The 23,786-nt window shown below is 40.0% G+C and overlaps 1 protein-coding gene across 13 annotated transcripts in view; it reads right to left on the reverse strand.

The window, feature by feature from the left end:
- Positions 1–23,786, reverse strand: part of def8 (differentially expressed in FDCP 8 homolog) — a 194,001-nt gene that overhangs the window by 78,933 nt on the left and 91,282 nt on the right. For all 13 annotated transcript variants that reach the window (XM_077248136.1, XM_077248141.1, XM_077248146.1 and 10 more), the window contains one exon: positions 21–118. In XM_077248136.1, the coding sequence (XP_077104251.1) occupies positions 21–118 (98 nt within the window). The remainder of the gene's footprint in view (positions 1–20; positions 119–23,786) is intronic.

Here is a 23,786-nt window from a genome sequence, read left to right on the forward strand (position 1 = left end):
TAAAAGCAATAAATACTTACCACAGGTCGAGAGAAGTGGTCTTCAGCCAAGCCCAGATCCATTGCACGGTCTGAACTCTGAGTTTTGGATTCAGAGGAAAAGATCTCCGACCTCACCTCTGTGGACACAGGATATTGATTCCGATCACACACTCATCTTTCCTTTGAGCAAGAGCTCCTGTTTCTCATGCTACATTACATCTCCGCTAGCTACAAGGTGTGACTTCACATAATCATTAACATCAGGAAAGTACAAACTGTAGTTAAGTGATAGTGTTTGAGTTGTACAACTCAGTAATGATTAAATGTAAAAAGACTAGTTAATTTTAACGTTAATGTTTAATTGGATTGGATGCTAAGCTGCATCCATTATGTTATGAGTATCAGGCAGCAAAATAAAGCAAAAATATTAGTAAAGTCAAAAACTGGCAACAAGAACGTATGTAGTCAGTAAAAGATTGCTATTATAGATGCTATTAGAGAGTGTAAGGAAAAGTTTTATTTATTTAAAAAACATAGATTAAGTCTAGATTCGTAGGCCATATTTTCCCCCAACTCCAATTGTGTTTTAAAACACATCTTATAAAGCAGTCTCTCATACAGCTTTTGCCCATAATAATAATACTGTCAAAGTTCAGAAAATTTTCAGAAGAAAAATTGGCAGAATGATGTCAATCAGGTTGAAAACTCACAGCAAATATATACTGCAGCCTAAATCACATGGTATCCTTTAAAAACTGTATGCAAAATAACATAAAAAATACTTGTACATCAAATATTGATTTGAGCTATTTGAGTTAAAAAAATTAAAATAATTTGAGTTATTATTTTTGTCATGTCTTTCCTTCTTAGCAATAAGAACGATTGTGTTGGTTGTTTGTCATGCGTTTTAATGCATTATACTTTCTAAAGGTGTGTTCAATGAATAGATACATAACATATTATAATGTATTATAATGTTTTACAACTGTGGTCACAATTATTAATGTAACCATACAATACATTATAAGTATAAGTAAAGTATTTTCTTCCTCACAATAAGTAAACAGTTTAACAAAAAGTGTTCTCAATATAATACTGAACAATGTAGGCCTACCAACATAAATAATAAAAATAGAATATAATATTTTTGGGTTTTATTTTTATAACCTACAGAGAACGTCATCATCAGAGGCCAAATTCTAGTCGTGTTTGCCGCACGTGTTCACAACCGGTCAAACGGTTGATGTTTTCTTTGAACGTTCCCTGCAGGTTATTTTTGGAGTTTTATTTTATAACAATGTAAACTAATTAAAACATTTCAGATGATACCAATATGCTACAGAAATTATTCGAATGCTGAAATGTGTAATTCATTTATAAACAAACTATATTATCCTTGGACACATTCGGTCTCTCTCACGCACTGTCGAGCACACTCTCGGACACACTCGGTGTCTTTAATTTCGACGAGCGATAAGTAATGTCCATACTTCAAGGAGAGAAAGCTCATTCTATCTGCACTATCGGCCATGCTGTGGTTTAATGCTCACTGTTCGATTGGTGTATCATTGTGCCACCATAAGGGTCCTGCGACGTTAGATCAGAAGAAGCTAAAGTAGGCCTATCCGTCTTCTTGTCTGCAAGTGTTCATTTTTCACAAAAGAGAGTAACGCGAGTAACAAACTCATTTAAATTTCAGTAATTGTAATTGCGTTACTTGATTTAAAAAAAATAATTAGTTACATGCTCGTTACCGCTAAAAGTTGTGGAATTACAGTAACGCGTTGCTCCCAACACTGTTTATAATGCATTATACATAAAGGTTGTAAGTAATGTGTTTCCGTAAAAGTATGATTCTTAAACCTGAACAACATAAAATCAAAGGTAAATAAAATTATGTTTTAGTTATTATTATTAAAAAATAATATATGAAGAATATAAATAATATAATTAATACAATTCACAACATCCTCCCCCGATATATATATGTTTATCAACTTAATGCATATAGCAACTGAACTGGTCTCTATAACACAGTTCCTGTGGGTGTGCAAACAGCACATCCTCTAACTTTCCCATCTGAGCCTGGAAACAGCTCCTAACTTTTTTTGCCTAACTTCAAGATTTGTCTTTGCATAATGGCATCTCCAATGAGAACCATGTCACTCATCTTCAGCTTAGTGGGTTACTGTGTGCTGCAAGAATGAGCAGATTTCAGGTCCAGTAGATAGCATTTTCTCCAGCGATTACATAGATTAGTCATGAGTCAGTTCCTGTCAAGTAAAGTCACCTTCATTTATATAGCGCTTTTAACAATATGGGGCAGACCTGATCTGTTGAAAAGAGATGGTATTCATCCCTCCTGGGATGGTTCTGCTCTTCTCTCTAGAAATATGGCACATAGTCTTAGACCTCAAACACGAATTGGGGCTCAGGTCAGGAAGCAGACAGACTGGCTAAACCGACCGTCTGCTAGCTGTCTCACATCACTGAGGTCAGATAAATCCCATCAGACAAAGACTCTTTCACCATATATTCATTAAGATATCATCATATAGAGACTGTGTCTGTTCCCCGAAATAGGAAATACAAAAAACTTCCAAACCCATCTAAGAGTAAAAATTTAATTGATGTTCAACAAATAAAAAAAGATATAATACAAATGAACAAATGATAAAGCTTGGGTTGCTGAATATTCAATCCCTTACTTCAAAAGCACTTATTGTTAATGATATGATTACAAACTATAACCTAGATGTGCTGTGTTTGACAGAAACCTGGCTAAAACCAAACAATTACATTACTTTAAATGAGTCCACCCCCCAAGATTACGGTTATAAACATGAACCTCATCTGAAAGGCAAAGAGGGAGGTGTTGCTGTAATTTATAGTAATATTTTCAGAATTACTAAGAAGTCTAGTTTCAAATATAATCCTTTCGAAGTGTTGGTGCTTAATGTAACAATATCTAGTGTAAATGATAAATCATGTTTGAGATTTGTCAAATAATTTGCTGACTTTCTATCAGAGTTAGTACTGGCTGCAGATAAAGCCCTAATTGTTGGTGATTTTAATATAAATGTAGATAACGAAAAAGAAGCATTGGGATTGGCACTTAAAGACATTCTTAACTCTATTGGAGTTAGACAACATCAGGAGCTACTTTTTGTCGTAATCATACTCTAGATCTAATATTATCACATGGAATCAATGTTGATGCCGTTGAAATTCTGCAGCAGAGCGATAACATCTCAGGTCATTATCTATTCTTGTGTAAACTTAATTTAGCCAAGGCTGCAAAGCCGACTCAGTGTTACAAATATGTTAGACCTATCACTTCTGCCACTAAAGATTGCTTTATTAATAATCTTCCTGATCAGTTTCATCATCTCAGCATCTCAGATAGCTTAGAAGAACTCGATATTGCGACAGAAACTTTTAACTCTCTCTTTAACTCTCTCTTTTCCAGCACTTTAGACACAGTTGCTCCTTTGTGCTTAAAGAAGATTAAAGAAAATAGTCCAACGCCATGGTACAACGAGCACACTCAGGCCCTTAAGAGAGCGCCAGAAAAATGGAGCACAACTGGAAGAAAACAAAACTAGAGGTATTTCGCATTTCATGGAAAGAGAGCACGATTGCATACAGAGAGGCCTTAAAAGCTGCTAGATCTGCTTATTTTTCAACCCTATTAGAAGAAAATAACCTAAACCCTAGGTATTTATTTAAAACAATGGCTAAACTAACTAAAATAAAGCTTCTAGCCCAGATGTTTCCAAGCAGCACAGCAGTAATGACTTTATGAACTTCTTTACTTACAAGATTGATAATATCAGGGAGAAAATTATAACTTTGCCAACGTCTACTACAGTATTGCATCAGGCAGTGCATTGTAGTCTCCCTGACGAAAAATTCGATTCATTCATTGCTATAGGAGAGGAAGAATTTTCTAAACTTGTTAAATCATCTAAATCGACAACATGTATGTTAGACCCTATACCAACTAAGCTACTGAAAGAGATGCTTCCAGAGGTCATAGATCCTCTTCTTAATATAATTAATTAATCTTTGTCATTACGATATGTACCAAAAACTTTTAAGCTGGCTATGATTAAACCGCTTGTTAAAAAAACGCAACTTGATCCTACAGAATTAGTAAATTACAGGCCAATCTGCTTAAGAATAGGCCTATGGGTTGCGTCAATAAAAAAAAATAGGGGGTTGCTCTTGAAAAAGTTTAAAAACCACTGCTCTACTAGTAATGTACTGACTGAGAAAACGTTGGAAAGAATGATACTTTTAAACATAACACTAAACCGCTTGCAAGGGGCGGCAGGCGACCGTCTTAATCAGCGAGTTATTGATTCATTCATTCAAACAATTCGTTCAAACAACTGATTCATTCAAGAATGAGACACGTTAATGAATGGTAAATTGAATCTACTGATTCGTTCAAAATGCTGAAATATTCAGTAATGAGAAAACACGGCTGAGTGTTGCTGTGAGATGCGCGATGGTTCTGCTGTGATCTTTGTTTAACTATTTTCGCTGCTGAAACAGAACAAAAACGGTCAATATTGCATCTAAAATGTAAGTGACTTAATTGTAACTGTTTATTAAACTGTTGTATGAAATTAATGTCACAGTTTCAATCGTGATGATATTCAAGAAAACAGCACTCTTCATGCGAGGTTGCTTAACTGTATCATATGTTAAAAATATAAAAACTCCATGTTTTTTTTTTTTATAGGCAGTATGTTGTTAACGGAGTTTCTTTTGTGAGTGCTGGGCTCATTTGTTTACATTTCTCCTCGAGAGGCTGCACGTGGCTCAGCAGCACAACCTTGTTACCATCAGTAATACATTTATTATCCACTATTGATCATAACTTACAAAAAATTTAATAAAATCAGAATAATCTCTCGTTTTAGTGATTCCCAACTTATGGTCTGGTCGGGCAAGAAAAAGTTGTCAATAATACTCTGACAAGAGTTTAACCCTTCAATTGCTGTGTGCATTGGCCTGCATTGAAGGATAAGAACTGTATTAAGCCTTGTCTCTTCTTAACAAGTTTGATTAACAAAGTCATAGAGCCAGTTTATTTGTAGTGCACTGACAACATAGATTTAAATAATTAGTTTAATATTTAGATGAATAAAATATAAAAAAGACCTTGAGATAACTTTGCACTCATTTTAAAGTGACATATGACATTCAATGACATGAAATCCATTTGAATTTAAATGATCTCATGGATGTGGCTGTTGTGGTTCACGGTCATAGTGGCACCAGCTGCTTCAGTAAATGGGGCGTATTCAGGCGAATTTGATGTGGTTCTTTAATGGCTCGTTTCCACTGAGCAGTACGGTACGGTACAGTACGGTTCGGGTCGGGTCGGGTCAGTAAACCATGATCCGGCTAGCGTTTCCACCGCCAACAGTACCCTACTTGATAGGCGTGGTGTTTGCAGGAAAGAAGCGATCAACGTCATTTTCGCGCGAAGAAGAAAGCGACAAAGTAAACACTAATGGATGGCATACAGCAGATCTTGTCCTTGCTTCTCGGCATGTTTGTCACAAGAAGACAAGCGCCGACATTAGGCATTTCTCAATAACAAGTACGCAAAGCAGAATGCAGAATGAGGACAGAATGCAGAATTCTCAGCAGAATGACTCCCGAGGACGCGAGTCCGGTAATTCTCCAAATGGAACAGCGCGTTCTTGAAAGCGTCACTCAGCTCGCTCTGCATGTACATTTTAGGCAACAATAAAACGAAATATATGCATATTCCTGGCAATATTTGCATTTGTACAAATGTTGCAATAAACAACATTACAGTGATAATCTTGTAATAAAATAAAAAATGACAAAACTCAACCCAGTTAAATTTCAGTTTTAGCAATAATAGCCATTATAAAAGTATAAGTAAAAGGTAACGTTACAAGAAGCTATACAATAAGAGATGAAGCAAAAAATTCAGTCAAATATACAAATTCAGCGCTGGTCTAACATTAACGTTACAACGGAAAAGTTAAATAGCCTAAATATATGAAACTTCACTTAACCCTCAGCCAAAACGATTGGCCAGGGAACGAATTATCGATTCACGAGACCAAAGATCACCCGTTAAATTTACACAAGACGAATTACCACTACAGAGTCAGCGGCAAACGTCAGAACGACTAGCCGAGGAAAGGCTGTTCCAGGCGGGGAACATGAGCGCCGAGCGCCCGGTGATCACCTGGAATGGATCAAATTATCATAAAACATTATAAATAAACCACAGATTTGAGCTTTAAACAACTACATTCTCGTCTGAAAAACTCTTAAAACTACATTTCGTGAAAGAATAACCATACTATTATATTCCAACTTATATTAAAAAAATGGCGCTGCTTTTGTTGTCATTCCCCTTGTAGCTCGCGCAAGTGACGATACTCTGTCAACCAATCAGCGTTCTGCAGTGAGTCTAGCTCCACCCTTTAGTACCGTTCCACTGTGCTAGGTACCCCAACGGAAGGGTACCCAAAAAGTGGTACGGTACGGTTCGGCTTTTTGGTACCATTCACAACTTTTGACAGTGGAAACGCAAATAATTGCGTACCGAACTGTACCGTACCGTACCGCTCAGTGGAAACGAGCCATTACATTTATTGTATTTTACATTTATATTGCCCGTCGTGCACAGTTACCCTAAAGCCACCGGCTTGGGCCTGTCATCGCTGCTAGCAGCTATATTTATTATTCTTATTTTTCTGTCAACCTTTCAGGCACTTTTTGTCACAGTGTCTGGTTTGTGTTCCCTGGTTCACCAATAGAAGTCCTCTTCCCCCACGGTGTCAGTCACATTAGAAACTGCAATTCCCACAATCCTTCAAGTTCAAGTTCAAGTTCAAGTTACTGTTACTTTATGTGTACCCGAAGGTAGATTTTGTTTGCGGTAGAGTCCTTATACACACATATGTAAAAAACAAAAGAAGAGAACACATATCACACCTCATTCAAACTTAAGACAATAAAAATTAGGAAATGACAAAAAAATTAAATTTAAATTAAATGAAAAAAAAAAAAAAGTTCTTATCAGTCCAGAATAGATTAAAACATACATAAAAGCAATAATAAAATAAAATAAAACAAGTAGAACACCTGTGCAAAGGATAGTTATGACTTATTCCTCAGTGTAATGGCTGCAAGAACAAAACAGTTTTTGTGTCTTTTTGTTCTACACCTAGGGATTATGAACCTACGCCCAGAGGGTAGAAGCTGAAACTCTGTGTGCAATGGATGGGAACTGTCATTTAAGATTAAACCAGTTTTGCACTGTAACTGTTTTGTGTACAAGGTCTCCACATTGGGCTGTGACTCACCAATCAGCCTGCTAGACCACTTTACTATTTGGTTGAGTGAATTTTTATTCTTCAAAGAGAGGTTCCCAAACCATGCTGCTAGCGCAAATGATATAACTGATTCAATAAAAGCATGGTAAAAGAGAGTCATGATGGATTTGTCAATATGAAAGCGACTCAGTTTTCTCAAACAGAACAAGCGCTGATGCCCTTTTTTGCACACAACTTCACAGTTAGTTTCAAATGTTAGTTTTGAGTCTATTATTGTCCCCAGATATTTATACGTTTGCAAACAATCAACAGTTTTACCTTTGATTGATGTAGTTTTCTTGTGTTTGGATTTTTTTCCTAAAGTCATTTAGCATGTCCTTTGTTTTGGCTACGTTTAGTTGAAGGTGAGATGCCTCACACCATTCAACAAAGTCATTTATGACTGGACCATGGCCTGTTTTACAGTCTTGGAGCAGGCTAACGATTACTGAGTCATCTGCGTATTTAATTATGGTCCTGTTTTTCCACCTGCTCTGGCACATATTTGTGTACAGGATGTAAAGAAGAGATGAGAGTACGCATCCCTGTGGGGAGCCGGTTGATGAACAGACTTTGTCAGAGAGACTACCATTCACTCTCACTCTTTGCGTCCTGTTTGTTAAAAAGTTCAGGATCCAGCCTACCAGGTTATTGCTCAGGTCAAACTGTTCTAGCAGCCTTGTGATTAAAATATTGGGTTGAATTGTGTTAAAAGCAGAGGAAAAGTCAACAAATAAAAGTCTGGCATGAGAGCCACTGTTATCCAAATGCTTAAAAAGAAAATTAAGTAAAGTAACTGTGGCATCTTCTACCCCCCTGTGGGGTCTATAAGCAAACTGCAGAGGGTCAAGTGAATGCTCTGTTTTCCTTAATATTTCAGACCTCACCAACTTTTCGAATACTTTCATTACAATTGATGTGAGTGCCACGGGTCTAAAATCATTAAAGATTTTGGGGGTGTTGGATTTGGGAACAGGGACAACCACAGAATCCTTCCAGACCTCAGGTACTAATTGTGTCTCTAAAGATTTGTTAAAAATAGATTGGAAAGGAGTACTCAATTGCTTTGAACAGGTTTTGAGTATGCGCCCACAGATGTTATCTGGACCATGGCTTTTATTAACTCTTATAGAGAGGAAGGCTTTCTGCACTTCTTTTTGTCTTATATGAAAGTGATGAACATCAAAGAGCTGGTTACTCAAATTGTAGATCTCATTGCTAAAATCAAAAGTATTAAAACGATTGTAAAATTGGTTTAGAGCACTTGCCAGATCAGTGTCTGAGCTGAAACCATCCATGGTGACTGGGCTGCTGCTCTTTAGATTCTGGAGGCCTGCTATGGTTTTCATACTGTCCCAGGCTGATCCAAGATTATTTGTTGCCACCTTGTGCTCCAATTTATGTTTATAGTCTCGTTTTGCTTTGAGAATTACTACTTTTAGATCCTTTTTTGCTATTTGTAGATCAGCGCTATCACCCCCCTTAAAACATGACTTTTTTCTGTAAGCTATCCTTTACAGTTTTAGTTATCCATGGTTTGTTGTTGGGATAGATTTTCACCAGTTTACATGGAACAATCATGTCTCTACAAAAAGCAATATATGAGCATGTCACATCCATCCACTCATTTATGTCATCCCCACAAGACTGTTTAAACATTTCCCAGTCTGTGCAATCAAAGCAGTCTTGCAAGCATAGTACAGATTCATCAGTCCAGTCTTAAATTACTCTAGTTTGAGCTTTCAGTCTTTTAAGGACAGTTTTGTATGTTGGCAGCAAATGCACACAGTTATGGTCAGCGGTGGTAATGGCAGAGATTTGTAGGCGTCCTTTATAGATCCAAAACAGAGGTCCAGGGTTTTATCACGTCTGGTAGGGCAGGAGACATACTGGTAAAAGTTTGTAAGTGTTTTCTTGAGACATACATGGTTAAAATCAGTATGAAGTTTGGCGCCTTGTGTGAGAACGATTGCATTTTCTGCACGGCTTCAAAAATGGTGTTAGAAGCAGACGCAGCGTTCGCCCTTGGGTGAATGTAGCCTGTTGTTATAAAAAGTTGTGGAAATTCAGGGGGTAGGTAAAAAGGTCTTAGCGATACGGATAAGAGTTCGACATCTGGTGTACAGATACATTCTCTTACAGTCACAGAACTGCAGTATCGTTTATTGAAATATAATAAACGATACCCCGGCACCTTGAGATTTCCCTGTTACCTCTCTCTCTCTCTCGGTTGAGTCGGTAAGGTGCCCCGAATCCATCAATTGAATGGACCCATAAGAACTTTACCAAAATAAATAAGAAAGAAAAACACAAACACGAAGACTCTAAAACTTCCACGCAAAACTTTCACTCACTCTCACTGCCGGTCGCAGCGTGCGCATGCGCCCAATGCCCAATTACCTTGAATGAGGTGTCCAACCTTGTCTGCTCTCATCACGGTTCATTGCACCCAGCTGTTCCCCATCATGATTGTTAGTTCTGTGTGTATAAATACCCTGCCTGTTTAGTGTTTGTCATGGGATCCTTGTTTAATGTTACCAGCACTTCGGAGATCTATTCCTATCTGTTTGTTTCTTGTTTTGGGCTGCCCTTACATGGATTTTGACCTTTTGCCTGCCTGGATTTACGCTCACGGATTACCCAATAAAACTGCTCTTGCATCTTACCTGTTTGTGTGTGCGTGTCATGACAGAAGGATCCCATCATAAATAGATCCAGCAGTAAGGGTTTTCGTGCCTCTTCCCCAGCCACCGAGAGGGAGAGGAAGCAGCAGAGGGGGACTTTGCAATCTGGGGAGGTGCTGCCTTGGATGAATATTTTCGAGTGCTTCGGATTATGGGCTTGCATCACTGAGGAGTCCGTGGCGGTAGAATCTCCCGAGCCCCCTTCCATCGAACACGGACGATCGTTTGAGGGAACCCGTCTGGCCAGGCTTTCTGGGACCCGCGGAGGTCGCAGGAGAGGAGGTGCTAGAGGTGAGCCCGGCACCACACTCCTCTTCGGTCCCTCCTCGACCCTGGGCTGGTGATGTCCAGCCCAGAGCTCCATCCGCCGCTGATTCCGTCTAGCCCAGAGCCTGCAAATCGCCATCAGAAAAGGCGGAGGAGGGGGAAGACCTCCAGCCTCCCTAAGAACCCGGAGGCCGTGCCCGAGCAGCCCACTGTCTTCCCGGAGGTCGTCCCCGAACAGCCCGCTGTCATCCCGGAGGCCGTCCCCGAACAGCCCGCTGTCATCCCGGAGGCCGTTCCAGAACAGCCCGCTGTCATTCCGGAGGCCGTCCCCAAGCAGCCCGCTGTCTTCCCGGAGGCCGTCCCCGAACAGCCCGCTGTCATCCCGGAGGCCGTCCCCGAACAGCAAGCTGTCATCCCGGAGGACCCGACTTTGGTGGTCTCTGATCCGGTTGATCCAGAGCTGACCACCATCAGTCCTGCGTGTCGTAAAGTATTCGAAAACTCTTGAAAATTTGCACACAGGTCAGAACCCGCGGTCAGAACCCGGCTGGGCTGAAGCTGGTACCCGGGCATGGAAGGGGGGCTCAACAGCGCCCCCTTGAACGGGGTCCGAAAACTTGGTCCATAAATCAAACATGCTTGCATGTAATAATATGAAACTCAGTACACATATAGATCTCATCGGGCCGAACAACTTTCGTACTCTTACTTTTTACATGCTACCCTTAGGAGATATCATTAGGAAGCATGGCATTAGTTTTCATTGTTATGCTGATGATACTCAGCTCTATATGTTTTCACGCCCAGCCGTTGCAAAGGTACATGGAGGAGGGTGAGATCAGCTCTCTGTCGATCAAGAAAACGCATGAGCATCGCTGCCAACAGGCGTCGCGTTAAGAGTCCACGCTACATTTGCAGGCAAAAGGTGTGGCTTTCCACTTCAAATTTACCTCTCAAGTCCGAGTCTCGTAAACTGGCTCTTTGGTTCATCGGCCCGTTCCGAATCGTCAGAGTCATTAGTCCTGTCGCCGTCAGACTTCAACTTCTCCCTAATCTGCATCGTGTCCATCCGGTCTTTCATGTCTCCTGTATCAAACCGGTCGATACATGTATGTATATATATATGGTTTTTTTTCTTCTTCTTTTGACATAATCAAAAAACAACTTTTTTGTCACAAATTAGATTTTTTTGTGTTTATTAATCTTCTGGCTCAACTACCTAAACAGGCTAAGCATTTGATCTCTCTATCTCTCTCTCATTTTGTAGTGCACTGACAACATAGTTTTATATAATTAGTTTAATAATTAGATTAATAAAAATATTTTAAAAAAACTTGAAATAAATACTGTACCTATGGATAAATTAATTTTTGAGCTGCAAAAGATAACTTCGCACTAATTTCAAAGTGACCTATGGCATTCCATTCCATCTAAATTTAAATGATCTCATGGATCTCAGCATGATGCAGTAGATGTGGCGTATTCAGACAACTTTGATATGGTTCTTTTACCGGGTTTAACCTCCTGCGGTACCAGCTCACTTTTTTTCTTATCAGTGCAAAAGAGACTCAAAATACTCTGTTGATTTTGATCTTACATATAAGTGTTATACATCATTCGATGTTAAGTGTCTATTTTTTGTGTATACACACAATAAAAACAAAGTGTTGTGCTTTTTGCCAAATAAAGAAAAATAAACATGATGTGAGTTCTGCCTTCTCTCTGTCAGGGAAGTCCATTCTGAAACGCGTCCAAAAATGAACTGTAACTCAGCGAATACTTGTCACACTGACACAAGAGATTTTTTATGAAGCTTGAATTCTCTTCTTTTAAATGAAGTAATATATATTAAAAAAACCAAATATTCTTGGTTTATGTAATCTGTATGAAAAGAGAAAGATGTCAGTCTTTTTCTTTTCAGCTCATTATAGCTTATTAAAGGGATAGTTCTCCCACAAATTAAAATTATGTCAGTATTTACTCACCCTCATGTTGTTCCAATCCCGCAAGACCTTCGTTCGTCTTCGGAACACGAATTAAGATAATTTTGATGAAATCTGAGAACTGGATCACTCCTCCATACTAGTCCATAGGCTTCTTCAGGGATTGAAACTTGCCAGCCCCGAAAAGTTATTAAAGACATTTTTAAAATAGTCCAAGTGACTACAGTGGCTCAATCTTAAGTTTATCAAACGACGAGAATACTTTTTGTGCGCAAAAAAAACTAAAATAACGACTTTATTTCAACTATTCATTTCCTTCTCTGTGGGCCTCGAGTCAGTTCACTAGTATAATAGCGTAAGCTTCTGTTGTTGTACGTCACACGCATCACACACATGACCAGCGTCGGCCAATAGTGAGCCTACGTGTGACGTAGCTCTACGCAATCACACTAGGTTAACTGACTAAAGGCCCACAGAGAAGGAAATGAATAGTTGAAATAAAGTCGTTATTTTTGTTTGTTTTTGGAAAAAACTGGAAAAAACTGGTAGACAGAGGGTGAGCCGGCGGGCCCAGCTGTGTATGGCGCTGCGGCGGGAAGCGCCATACTGAAAAGCTCCGCTGAAGCGGGAGGCGAGTGAGGTTTCGTGGCGGTGGAATCAGAAGGAATATTACAAATGCATAAAAGACTATCTAGTATGGAAGCCCGTCTTATATACTGATAATTTATCATTAATGTTATTCACTGCAGAGCCTGCCATGTTTGCTGTGATGCATTTACACGCTTTGACCAGCGGATGTCGCTAGCGTGGCACTCCCTTCTGCTCCGTGGCTTTGTGCATGCGTAGAAGTGCGAGAAAATAAGTCATTATTTCGAGAAAGTTTCTCATTATTACGAGATGTTAAGTCATTATTACGAGAAAGTTTCTCATTATTCGTATATATATATCTTAAGTTTATCAAACGACGAGAATACTTTTTGTGCGCAAAAAAAACAAAAATAACGACTTTATTTCAACTATTCATTTCCTTCTCTGTGGGCCTCGAGTCAGTTCACTAGTATAATAGCGTAAGCTTCTGTTGTTGTACGTCACACGCATCACACACATGACCAGCGTCGGCCAATAGTGAGCCTACGTGTGACGTAGCTCTACGCAATCACACTAGGTTAACTGACTAAAGGCCCACAGAGAAGGAAATGAATAATTGAAATAAAGTCGTTATTTTTGTTTGTTTTTGGAAAAAACTGGAAAAAACTGGTAGACAGAGGGTGACCCGGCGGGCCCAGCTGTGTATGGCGAAGTTTCTCATTATTACGAGATGCTAAGTCATTATTATGAGAAAGTTTCTCATTATTACGAGATGTTAAGTCATTATTTTGAGAAACTTTCTCATTATTATGAGATGTTAAGTCATCATTACGAGAAAGTTTCTCATTATTATGAGATGTTAAGTCATTATTATGAAAAATGTCTCATTATTATGAGATACTTAAGTCATTATTACGAGAAACTTTCTCATAATTATGACTTAGTATTTCATAATTATGAGAAACTTTCGCAATATAATGAGATACTAAGTCATAATTATGAGAAACTTTCTCAATATAATGAGATACTAAGTCATAATTATGGAAACTTTCTCAATATAATGAGATACTAAGTCATAATTATGAGAAACTTTCTCAATATAATGAGATACTAAGTCATAATTATGAGAAACTTTCTCATTATTATGACTTAGATAATCTTTTTTTTTTACTCAACTATGGCGGAAACGGGCTTCAATAGTATTGGGTGACAGACTATTGTATGTGCAGCCTAATTTGCGCACATCAGGGAGCTTGTGTTTTACTTTCACTTTAAATTTGTGATAGCGCGTACTCTGTGTATAAGATGCAGCGGGGCTAAGCGCGCATTCTAACAAGATGATAAGACATTTATCAGACGTTTAGGCTCTGTTGCGCAACGAATCCTCCACCATTGTCACGTGATCAGTGAACAGTGAATTCTTACTGCACTGACGGCTTCTCGTGCTGAATGAGCAGAGCAGACTTTTACATTAGTTTATAATGGTTTTAATTTTTCTTTATAAAAACAGCAAAACGACAGTTGAGGCGAATGTGAGTGTAGCAGAGGAATATTTTATGCTTATTTAACCCTCACGCTCCGTCATGGCGATATCGCGAGATAGTTTTTTACCTGACGGGAAATCTCGCCACATTTTAGTCTCGTGAGATCTCATGGTGCGAGATCTCGTCACACCCCTATTATTGCCCATTCTGATCAGCCTGACAGGAAGTCCAGGATCCAGCTGCACAGAGATCTGCTCAGGCCCAGAGCTTGGAGCTTCGCACAAGCTTGGCAGGTACTATGGTATTGAATGCTGAACTGTAGTCCACAAACATTCTCACATTAGTGTTTTTATTTTCCAGGTGGGAGCAGTGTGAAGGGTGAAGGTAATAACATCATCAGTGGATAAACGGTAAACATAAACTGACAATGAAAAATACTTCTAAAGCATTTATTATCTTAGTTAATGTTATGCTATTACTCATTGTTAATGTACTAACATTAATTAATGAGACCTTGTTGTCAAGTGATACCTATTGTTGTTTAGAATTCGATTGCACTTTAATCTGTTTGAAACATTTGTTTACTTCATATATTTTTTTGAGTGTTGCTCTATTGTATTTATATGTTCAGTTATTTTTGTTATAAGAAAAAAAGTTATTAAACCTGTCATTATCACAAATACTCATCCTTAGTTTCATTATCATGGACATTTAGTTTGTTTTCACCAGTTTCCTGTCTTCCCTTTGTTTTCCCACCACTCTTTAGTTGTCATGTTAATTCATTAAATCAGCACAGGTGTTTATCAATATTTCATTCATTTGGCTTGTACTTAACTCCATGGGGTCCTCGGTATCGCCGGCGATATCAGCTCACTTTTTTTCTTATCAGTGCAAAAGAGACTCAAAATACTCTGTTGATTTTGATCTTACATATAAGTGTTATACATCATTCTATCCTGTTCAGTGTCTATTTTTTGTGTATACTCACAATAAAAACAAAGTGTTGTGCTTTTTGCCAAATAAAGAAAAATAAACATCATGCAGTTCTGCCTTCTCTCTGTAAGTGAAGTCCATTCTGGAACACGTCTGAAAATGAACTGTCACTCAGCAATCTCAGGGTGCTTTCACACTGGCAGTTTAGTTTGGAACGGGGCACGGTTCGCATGAAAAATCGCTAATGTGAATGCTGTCATGTGGACCTTGGTGCGCACTGGGGTACCGAACCCGAGACTACCTGGAGGAGGTGGAGCAAAGCAAACGAGCCCAGTGTAAAAGCACCCTCAGTCACACAGACACACAGGCATGAAGCTTGCATTCTCTTCTTTTAAATTAGGTAATTTATATAAAAAACAAATATTCTCAGTTTATGTAATCTGTATAAAAAGAGAGAGATGTCAGTCGTTCTCATTTCAGGTCATTATAGCTCATTATCTGTTAATGTGAAGACGCCCATGGAGAGCCAAGGTTATTATAGTTTTGCTTTTTTAAATTAGTTTTTATTTTAATATCGTTTTCAATTTTGCTTTAAATTTCAGTTTAGTTTTAGTTAGTTTCATTAATGGTTTTGTTAGTTTTAGTTTAGTTTTTATTTTGCAAACACATTTCTATTTAGTTTTTATTTTATTTAGTTTCAGTTTTATTTTTATTTGTAGTAATTATAGTTTAGCAGAGCAAACACAACACTTCCAGTGTAGACCAAAGCGAGATGCTTTAATTTCAGCAAATTTTAATGTTTGCCAAGATTAGTTAACTCTTGTGCAGACATCTTAATAATAAAAATGGAATAATAGTTTGAGATTGAACAAAGCACCAAATAAATGGAACTTAAAAGTATCAAGAAAAAACTATGAAAAATTCAGACAAACTAATTCATATTAAAGATGAAATCTTGTTAAACATGCCTAGTTTACTTTTTCCAGCTGCACAATGTAGCAGAGTGACCACTGGTACATAAAAAAACAGCTCAATTAATCTGACTACAGCCAACACAACCTGCTGTGAAGCCAGTGTGATTAAATAATGAAGTATCTATGCAGTGTGTGAGTGTGTACATGTTTTTCTATCCTGGTGGGGACTTAAACCTGAATATACACAGACCTAAGGGGACTCGTGTCACTGTGGGGACCTAAATTTAGGTACACAAGCTTATAAATCATACAGAATGATTTTTTTTGAAAATGTAAAAATGCAGAACGTTGTGTGTGATGGGGTCGGGTTAGTGTAAGGAGACAGACAGAATATACAGTTTGTACAGTATAAAAACCATTACGTCTATGGAGAGTCCCCACATAGATAGTGGACGTGTGTGTGTGTGTGTGTGTGTGTGTGTGTGTGTGTGTGTGTGTGTGTGTGTGTGTGTGTGTGTGTGTGTGTGTGTGTGTGTGTGTGTGTGTGTGTGTGTGAGTGTGTGTGTGTGTGTGTGTGATTATATTACATTGCGAGGAACAAATGTCCCCACAAGGATAGTAAAACTTGAGATCACCTACATTGTGTGGACCAGTCAGCAGACCAGGAAATGGTTTAATAAATATTCTATGAATTTTGTATTTTGATAATGTACATTGTGGGGAAATGTCTCCACATGGATAATAATATTATTAGCAGAAAATGTTTTGTAAAAACAAAGATAAATATAGCTGCTAGCAGCGATTACGGGCCCAAGCCGGTGGCACCGCAACCCTGGTTCCTTTAGTTACCTAAAGGCACCGGGGTGGCGGTGCCGCCGGCTTTGACCCTTCATCGCTGCTCGAAGCTATATTTTAATATATACACTCACCTAAAGGATTATTAGGAACACCATACTAATACTGTGTTTGACCCCCTTTCGCCTTCAGAACTGCCTTAATTCTATGTGGCATTGATTCAACAAGGAGCTGAAAGCATTCTTTAGAAAGGTTGGCCCATATTGATAGGAGAGCATCTTGCAGTTGATGGAGATTTGTGGGATGCACATCCAGGGCAAAAAGCTCCTGTTCCACCACATCCCAAAGATGCTCTATTGGGTTGAGATCTGGTGACTGCGGGGGCCATTTTAGTACAGTGAACTCATTGTCATGTTCAAGAAACCAATTTGAAATGATTTGAGCTTTGTGACATGGTGCATTATCCTGCTGGAAGTAGCCATGAGAGGATGGGTACATGGTGGCCATAAAGGGATGGACATGGTCAGAAACAATGCTCAGGTAGGCCGTGGCATTTAAACGATGCCCAATTGGCACTAAGGGGCCTAAAGTGTGCCAAGAAAACATCCCCACACCATTACACCACCACCACCAGCCTGCACAGTGGTAACAAGGCATGATGGATCCATGTTCTCATTCTGTTTACTCCAAATTCTGACTCTACCATCTGAATGTCTCAACAGAAATCGAGACTCATCAGACCAGGCAACATTTTTCCAGTCTTCAACTCTCCAATTTTGGTGAGCTCTTGCAAATTGTAGCCTCTTTTTCCTATTTGTAGTGGAGATGAGTGGTACCCGGTAGGGTCTTCTGCTGTTGTAGTCCATCCGCCTCAAGGTTGTGCGTGTTGTGGCTTCACAAATGCTTTGCTGCATACCTCAGTTGTAACGAGTGGTTATTTCAGTAAAAGTTGCTCTTCTATCAGCTTGAATCAGTCGGCCCATTCTCCTCTGTCCTCTAGCATCAACAAGGCATTTTCGCCCACAGGACTGCCGCATACTGGATGTTTTTCCCTTTTCACACCATTCTTTGTAAACCCTAAAAATGGTTGTGCATGAAAATCCCAGTAACTGAGCAGATTGTGAAATACTCGGACCGGCCCGTCTGGCACCAACAACCATGCCACGCTCAAAATTGCTTAAATCACCTTTCCCATTCTGACATTCAGTTTGGAGTTAAGGAGATTGTCTTGACCAGGACCACACCCCTAAATGCATTGAAGCAACTGCCATGTGATTGGTTGATTAGATAATTGCATTAATGAGAAATTGAACAGGTGTTCCTAATAATCCTTTAGGTGCCACCGCCACCCTGGTGCCTTTAGGGTTATTGTGCACGACATGCAAAAACGTAACCCTGCTTTGACTGTCGAAAAGAAGTGTGCTGTAGAGCTTGCATTAGTGTGGCCTCTGCAAAAATGCGCATCAAGGGCACATATCAACCACAAAGTATGTGTGAGCAACCTTTTGAAACCTAAAATGAAAAATGAGACACCCTACGGTCTCATGGATTTAACGGACACATGAAATAAGTACACAAGACCGAAAATTCATATGTGTGCCATTTTGGACTAGGCCTATGATCGTGAAACACAATAGCCACATATATGAGATAATTTAAATATAGAATAATTTTTAATGTCGTAGGATGTCATAGCTCAATATGTTTTGCAGCACTTAAATGTGTAAATATAGAAGCCCAGTATTTATCTGGAGGTCTTTGTACAGGTTTATTAATGTAATTATATTTTTCGCTTATGTGTTCTATGATATGCAATGAAAGTAAATTTTAATGTTTAACATGGGTGTATTCACAACACATAGAATACGATATAATATCTTAAGATTATTCATCATTATGTTGTCTCTGCCTTTTCAATTTTAAGAATATTCAGAACAGAAAAACTAAATGTTCCTTAATTTTAATTAACACTAACTTTATTCTCATCTGAATTATAAATAATTGATTTCCGTATAAAATGACTTCCGCGCACACACACTCCAGATTGCGAGAGAGAGGCGCGCGCGATCGAACTGTGTGTGTGTGTGTGTGCGTGTGTGAGAAAGAGAGAGGCGCGGGCGCGATCGAACTGTGTGTGTGTGTGTGTGTGTGTGTGTGTGTGTGTGTGTGTGTGTGTGTGTGTGTGTGTGTGTGTGTGTGTGTGTGTGTGTGTGTGTGTGTGTGTGTGTGTGTGTGTGTGTGTGTGTGTGTGTGTGTTAACAGTGGAAACATACTCCGTAATTTTTTTCATACAGGACATCATTCAGACTGCAAACTGTTTAGTTATATTTGTGTACACTCGCAATAAAACACAACATCCTTAGTCACATACGTAATATATTTATGGGTCAATGACGTGGCGTGTCAATTCCGGTGTCCAAAGCATATTAATTACATTAAAATTGTATACATTTTTAAATGCATTTCATTAAATGACTCAACTTCCCCCTCTTTAATTACTCATGTGAGAATTCAATATAAATAATTAATCTTGAAGGAACTATTGAGCTCAAAAGTCCCAAAATATCATTCCGGGTAACTGTCCCGGCTTAAAATCTGAATACAAAAATACGACAAAAATGTAAAAAATATAAATAAAAGTATTTATAATCTAATTGGGCATAATTGTATTGATGTTTTCAACGATACCTACACATATATTGATAATACTACGTTTATTTACATTTTTATGACATAAAGACTTTTGTCTCCAAATTGTGATTTCTCTAATGTCATTCCTGGATAACAGACATAAATTACCATTTTGGACCATAATGCATTTTGGTATGTCAAGTGATAATATTGTATCAAAAAGAAGACCCTGAATGAGCACCAGAACATGTGCAAATGTGAGTAAGCTTCTTTTAAAATGTTAATATTTTGACCTTTTCGGTCACTGGTGCACTTTTCAGCAATATCATGTGTCCTTTTGGATAACACTAATAAAACATTTATAATGTTTTTATATTAAAAAACTATCTATTTGATCTAAAAGATTACCTTATAGCAATAATAGCTAAGTTGTAGTTTTCCATGGTGGTTAAGTTAGTGCCTGATTATAAAGAAAAAATATTTGTTTTTTCATTCCTGGATAACATGTCATTCTTGAATAACAAAAAACCTCTGTTAGCCAGGACATGTCATCCGTTATCCAGAATGACATAAACGTAACAATCTAGTTTTTAATTAACATTTGTAAACTTTTAGGCATAGTTATTTTAATTATATTATTAACATTAACATGATTTACATAATTGTATGTTTTTTGCCATATTTTTGCTGTCATTCATCTTGATTTCATATGATTCAATGAGTCACATTCAATTACCTTCGAATTGAATTTTGTAATGTTAACAATAATGTAATCATGAATGATGTAGTCATATTAATTAATTATACCCCATTTTGGTAACACTTTATAATAACGGCATGCTATTAATCATTAGTTAAGCATTAGTAAACAGTTAATTCATAATTTATAAAACATTAATAGACATTAATAAGCAGTTTACAAATACAGCTATAAATGCTTTATTCTTGATTTATAAGCATATCTATAATGTGTTTAATAATTGTATTTTCATACTTTGTTTAATGATCAATTTATAAATTCTAAATGAAGTATAGCATTATTTACAAACCAGTTATTTGGGAGTTGATAAGTGATTCATAAGATCACTTAGAAAGTGTGAGTAAATGTAGTAAATTCAGGTAGTTATAAAGACATCTTATAAAAAACATTATTTAGACATATAGTAATAGTTACTTAGTGTGTTAGTAAATGCTTTATTAACATGTATTTCTACTGTAATTCAGGGTTAATTCAAGTAGTTATAAAGCATTTAGTAGTGGTCAGTTAACTATTTTGTGACTCATCTAAAGTGAGGACTAGTTATGCCTTGTAAAGCATTTATAAAGGAGATTTAAAGGCTCAGTTCTCTTACGAGAGGTTCTCTCGTATTGCGTAAGTTTAGCTTACGCTACGGGAAAGATTCATCTTCTCGAGATACTGAAGCCAAAAAATTATCCTTAATTTTGTATTCCTTGTCAACGCAGTGCAGCAGCTAGCAGACCTAGGGCAGGCCATCTCGCGTGCTCATTGGCTGCCCTGCGGGCAACTGCTGCAGCCTACCAGTGAGCCCGGCGTGACGTCACGCCCAATGAAGGGCGCTCGCGCCTTCATAGCGTCACAGCCCGCCAGAATGGGCGTGGCTTAGCGTATAACACTAGGGGCTGTAGGCTGACTTCCCTGATTTTCGTCTCTTCAGCGAGCTCTTCGCATCGCTGGATCTGAGAGAAGCCACCGCCGCCGTCGAACAGCGGACAGCCAGCTTAGGAGAGCGCTGAGGAAGCCGGCCGTCTTCGCCACCTTCAGCCATCCGTGCGAGCTACGCTATCCGGCGACGTATCCTTTACCTTGCTAAAACCTAGTCTAAAACCTATTCTAAAAGAGCAGCGAGTGTCTTTTTTAAGACGCCTCGCACTTCCGGCTGTGAAGCGCTTCCGCTGTCGACCCCTGCGCGCTCGACTCGAAGCCTTCAACACCCCCCGCCTCTCCTCACCGACGCGCAGCTGCCGCTCACGAGCCTCACTGCCGTCGCATCTGAGAATGAGGCCGAGGGACACGTACGAGCACGCGGCTAGCTCTCTTTACGTTACAAGAGAGCTACCCCGCCCTCGTGTCCCCGTTCGCGCGTCATGCAGAGCCCTCTCGAGCTCTCTGCATGACCCAGACGGGCATCATCTGTGTTACATGTAGGTCCCGTGCCCACTGCTCGTGCGCGCGCCCTCGTACAAACACTGTTCCAGTTCTGCTCGACCACCGAGCACGCGGCTAGCTCTCTTTACGTTACAAGAGAGCTACCCCGCCCTCGCGTTCCCGTTCGCGCGTCATGCAGAGCCCTCTCGAGCTCTCTGCACGACCCGGACGGGCTTGCGCGCCGCCGTCGAAATGTCTCGCCATGTCAGTCCCCTTAGATAAGGCTACTGCAGTGGTGTATTTGGCAGCCAACGAGCCGGTAATGCAACCCGCTCGCCTGCACACATCCGCCGTCCTCGCGGCGACCCAGAGAAATCTCAAGTGAGTATAATGTCAGATTAAGAATGTAAGTTACGTGCCCGCTCACGAGCGCTCACGCTTAACTTACTAACAGACACATCGCCTCCGAAAAGACGTGCGTGTTTAAGTTTATTCCCTGTCAGTCCCCTTCAAACAGGCTACTGCAGTGGTTCAATTAGCAGCCAACGAGCCGGTTTGTTGACCCTCTCGCCTGCACACAAACGCCGTTTTCACGGCGACCCAGAAAAATCTCAAAAAGAGTATTTAATGTCTGGTCCGGCTCATGCCGTCGGTGTTGTAAGTGTAATGAAAGTGCCCACGCCCCAGTGTTCACCACTACACATAAGCACTCCGAACCTCGCAGAGCACACTCTCATGAAGCGCAGAAAAGCCGCTCGAGTGTTGAATGTAAGAAATGTGCCCACTATCTGCCCGCTCTGTTACACGATCAAGAAAGCAGGTTATGAATGTAAGTCTCGTGCCCGCCAGAGTGCGTTCACGCTTGCTAACACAAACCTCCCCCCGGGCTCCACCCGCGCGTTTAAGTGTTATCACAAAACGCAAGGCATTAATAAAACGCTCCCCATCCATTATGATCGGGGCGTCAAATACACTTGTAAGTCTAGTGCCCGCGCTCACGCTTACAGGAAGCTTTTCCGCCCGGAGCGCTGCTCGCGCGTCAAAGAGTGAAAAAAGAATGTTCCCCATCCCTTATGATTGGGACATCTCACATAAATCAGCCGGTCTCGGCTTTCAGCGAGCAGCCATTGCCCAGAACCGAGAGCGCGCGCGCGCCGCACTTTCGGCTCCGGGTCAGTTTCACAAAAGAAAGCAGGTTATGGATGTAAGTCTCGTGCCCGCCAGAGTGCGTTCACGCTTGCTAACACAAACCTCCCCCCGGGCTCCGCCCGCGCGTTTTAAGTGTTATCACAAAACGCAGGGCATTAATAAAACGCTCCCCATCCATTTTGATCGGGGCGTCAAATACACTTGTAAGTCTCGTGCCCGCGCTCACGCTTACAGGAAGCTTTTCAGCCCGGAGCGCTGCTCGCGCGTCAAAAAGTGAAAAAAAAATAAATAAATGAATGTTCCCCATCCCTTATGATTGGGACATCTCATATAAATCAGCCGGGCTCGGTTTTCAGCGAGCAGCCATTGCCCAGAACCGAGAGCGCGCGCGCCGCGCTTTCGGCTCCGGGTCAGTTTCACAAAAGAAAGCAGGTTATGAATGTAAGTCTCGTGCCCGCCTGAGTGCGTTCACGCTTGCTAAACACTAACCTCCCCCCGGGCTCCGGGCTCTAGATTTCTCTAGATCTGAAGGATGCCTATTTTCAGATTCAGATAGTACCCCGTCACAGGCAATTTTTGAGATTTGCCTTCGATGGTCAGGTATATCATTACACCGTCCTGCCGTTCGGCCTGTCCCTGGCACCCTGTACATTTACAAAGTGCATGGACGCGGCGCTCGCCCCCCTGAGAAGTCAGGGGCTGCGAATAATGAACTATCTGGACGATTGGCTGATATTGGCACAGTCAGAGACAGAACTGCTATCTCACAGAACAGTGCTTCTCAGTCATCTGGAAAGCTTGGGTCTCACGGTCAACTGGACCAAGAGCTCATTACTGCCCAGCCAGTCAATTTCCTTTTTAGGAATAGCACTGGACTCGGTGACCATGATGGCTCGTTATCCACACAGCGCGCGCGCCGTGTTCACCACCTAGC

This window comes from Siphateles boraxobius, unplaced genomic scaffold (genome assembly GCF_051911475.1).
Source record: "Siphateles boraxobius isolate OS27281-9 unplaced genomic scaffold, OSU_SipBor_1 30, whole genome shotgun sequence".
NCBI lineage: Eukaryota > Metazoa > Chordata > Actinopteri > Cypriniformes > Leuciscidae > Siphateles > Siphateles boraxobius.